We start from the raw sequence: 2,500 nt of genomic DNA on the forward strand, positions 1-2,500 counted from the left end.
GTAGTAGTAATAAAGATAATAATGATAATAATAATAATAATAATAATAACAATGATGATGACGATAATGATAACGAAAATGGTAATAATAACGTTGATAATAACAACAACGGCAACGACAATAACAATAATACTAATAGCAATAATAGCAAAAATAATACAAATAATAACACCAGTAACAATAAGCACCAATAGAAAATATGAACAGCAAAATAAATTAATAACAATGTTCAAACCGGCTCCTTAAACTGAGCCATTCCTAATTACTCTTCAGAATATACATATCTTATCATCAACAGATAGTAAGATTAAATAACATATATATATATATATATATATATATATATATATATATATATATATATATATATATATATATTGTGTTGAAACGCTAATGTTTGATAATTGATAGGTAGTCTTCAGCTTTTGTTGCAATGGCAATAAAGCGTAAAAATCATATATATGTTAACGAATATATTCAGTACTAATCAATATAATGACAAAACGGTAAAGCAAAAGATAATATACATATACATATACATATATATATATATATATATATATATATATATATATATATATATATATAATGTGAACCATACTGGAAATAATTTCTAACTGCACTGATACTGAACAGCTTTCATTGCGACAAAAAAAAAAAAAAAAAAAAAAAAATATATATATATATATATATATATATATATATATATATATATATATATATATATATATATATATATATATATATATATATATAAATGGAAATGAATGAGAATTCTCTTAAATAATTTTCAACAGTAATAACAATGATAAGAAGAACGACAATGATATTATGATGATAGAAAAGTAGCAACATTTCCCAGAGGGTCAAGAAGATAATACTATGATGAAAAAATTTGTGATGTAATGATGGTAATTGCAATCATAACAAATATAATAATAGCGATGTTATTATTTTAATTGCCTTAATATCAACATTCTTATCATTATCATTATCCTTATCGCATATATTATTTTTGTCATTATCTTTATCACATATTTTATTATCATTATCTTCGTGACACATTTTATTATCATTATCTTTGTCACATATTTTATTATTACCATTATCATTATCCTATCCTTTATCATTATTACCATCATCATCGTTGCTCTTATTGGCTTTATTATCATCACTATTATTATCCTATCTATTTTCACTACTACCATTCTTAATATCACTATAACCATTATTACTATTTTTTTTACCATTAATATAACTATCTTCGTCTTTATTATTGTCATTTCTTTTGTTATCTTTACCATCATCTTCATTATTAATGTTTGTTTTCATTATTATTCTTTTATCATCCACATTATCACCATCATTTTCATTATCATTCCTACGCTTATCAGTAGCATATTCATTATCTTCATTATACTTTTCATAATCATCATCACCATTATTATTGGTAGTAGTAAAAACTGTGGCTATGGTAGTTGTAATAGTGTCATCATCATCATTATTATCATTATCATTTTCATCAGTATCATTATTATAGTAATGCATTATAATTGTATTAGTAGCAATAATATCAAAAATAAAGATGGTAACATTAATAATAATTATAATAATAATAATAATAATAATAATAATAATAATTATGTGAACAATAATAATTATTATTACTTTATCATTATTCTTATCCTCATTATTATTACAGATAATAATAATAACAATAATCATAATACTAACAATAATCGGCAAAATATCAATAAAGAAAAGGAAAAAAAATCTATATATAGAAATAATAAAAGATAGCTATTAAATATACCTATAATAGCAATAAAATAAAATGATAATAACAAAAATAATATAATAATAATAATGATATCAATAATAATAATAAAATGATAATAATAATAATGATAAAATGATGATAATAAGGATAATAATATTAATAATAAAATGATGATAATAATGATAATAATAATAACAATAATAACAACATAGACTCCCTATGATAAAAGCAACATTGCCATTGCAACAGTAACTGCACTAATAAATCTACTAATAACACCTCCGATACTCATTAAAGCGATCATCATCTACAACTCACTTCTACGACAAAATGGGGCACCTACGTCTACTTCTACAGGAGGCGGAGGACCCAAGGACGTGAGTAGGGGGGGGCGGGGGGTGAGACTTACTGTTTGAGCGCCGGGAGAGTCTGTTCGTCGTAGTCAGCGTAGGACGTGGGCGGGGCGGTGTAGGGGGCGGGCGAAGGCGCTGCAGGAGGGGGCGGTAGCTGTGACGTCCCGAGGCGCGGGGTGTTCGCCTGCGGGTGGGGCTGGCGCAGGTCCGGCAGGGGGGCGGAGGGTGTCTTGATGGGCGGAGGGGAAGGGGACTTGGGCGGCGAGGGCGGGGGTTTGGGCGGCGTGTTGGTGGGTCTTGCGGGAGGGAGGTGGGTGGTGGCGGTGTGGGCGGGGTGGGCGGAGGCGAGGGTGGGCGAGGGGTCACG

At 28.9% G+C, this 2,500-nt stretch overlaps 1 protein-coding gene across 6 annotated transcripts in view; it reads right to left on the reverse strand.

Moving 5' to 3' along the window:
• LOC113819460 (centrosomal protein of 104 kDa) overlaps positions 1-2,500 on the reverse strand; it is a 228,326-nt gene that overhangs the window by 53,036 nt on the left and 172,790 nt on the right. For all 6 annotated transcript variants that reach the window (XM_070134212.1, XM_070134210.1, XM_070134209.1 and 3 more), the window contains exon 7: positions 2,190-2,500. This exon is cut by the window's right edge and continues 84 nt beyond it. In XM_070134212.1, coding sequence (XP_069990313.1) covers positions 2,190-2,500 — 311 coding nt within the window. The remainder of the gene's footprint in view (positions 1-2,189) is intronic.

This window comes from Penaeus vannamei, chromosome 19 (assembly GCF_042767895.1).
Source record: "Penaeus vannamei isolate JL-2024 chromosome 19, ASM4276789v1, whole genome shotgun sequence".
NCBI classification, from domain to species: domain Eukaryota; kingdom Metazoa; phylum Arthropoda; class Malacostraca; order Decapoda; family Penaeidae; genus Penaeus; species Penaeus vannamei.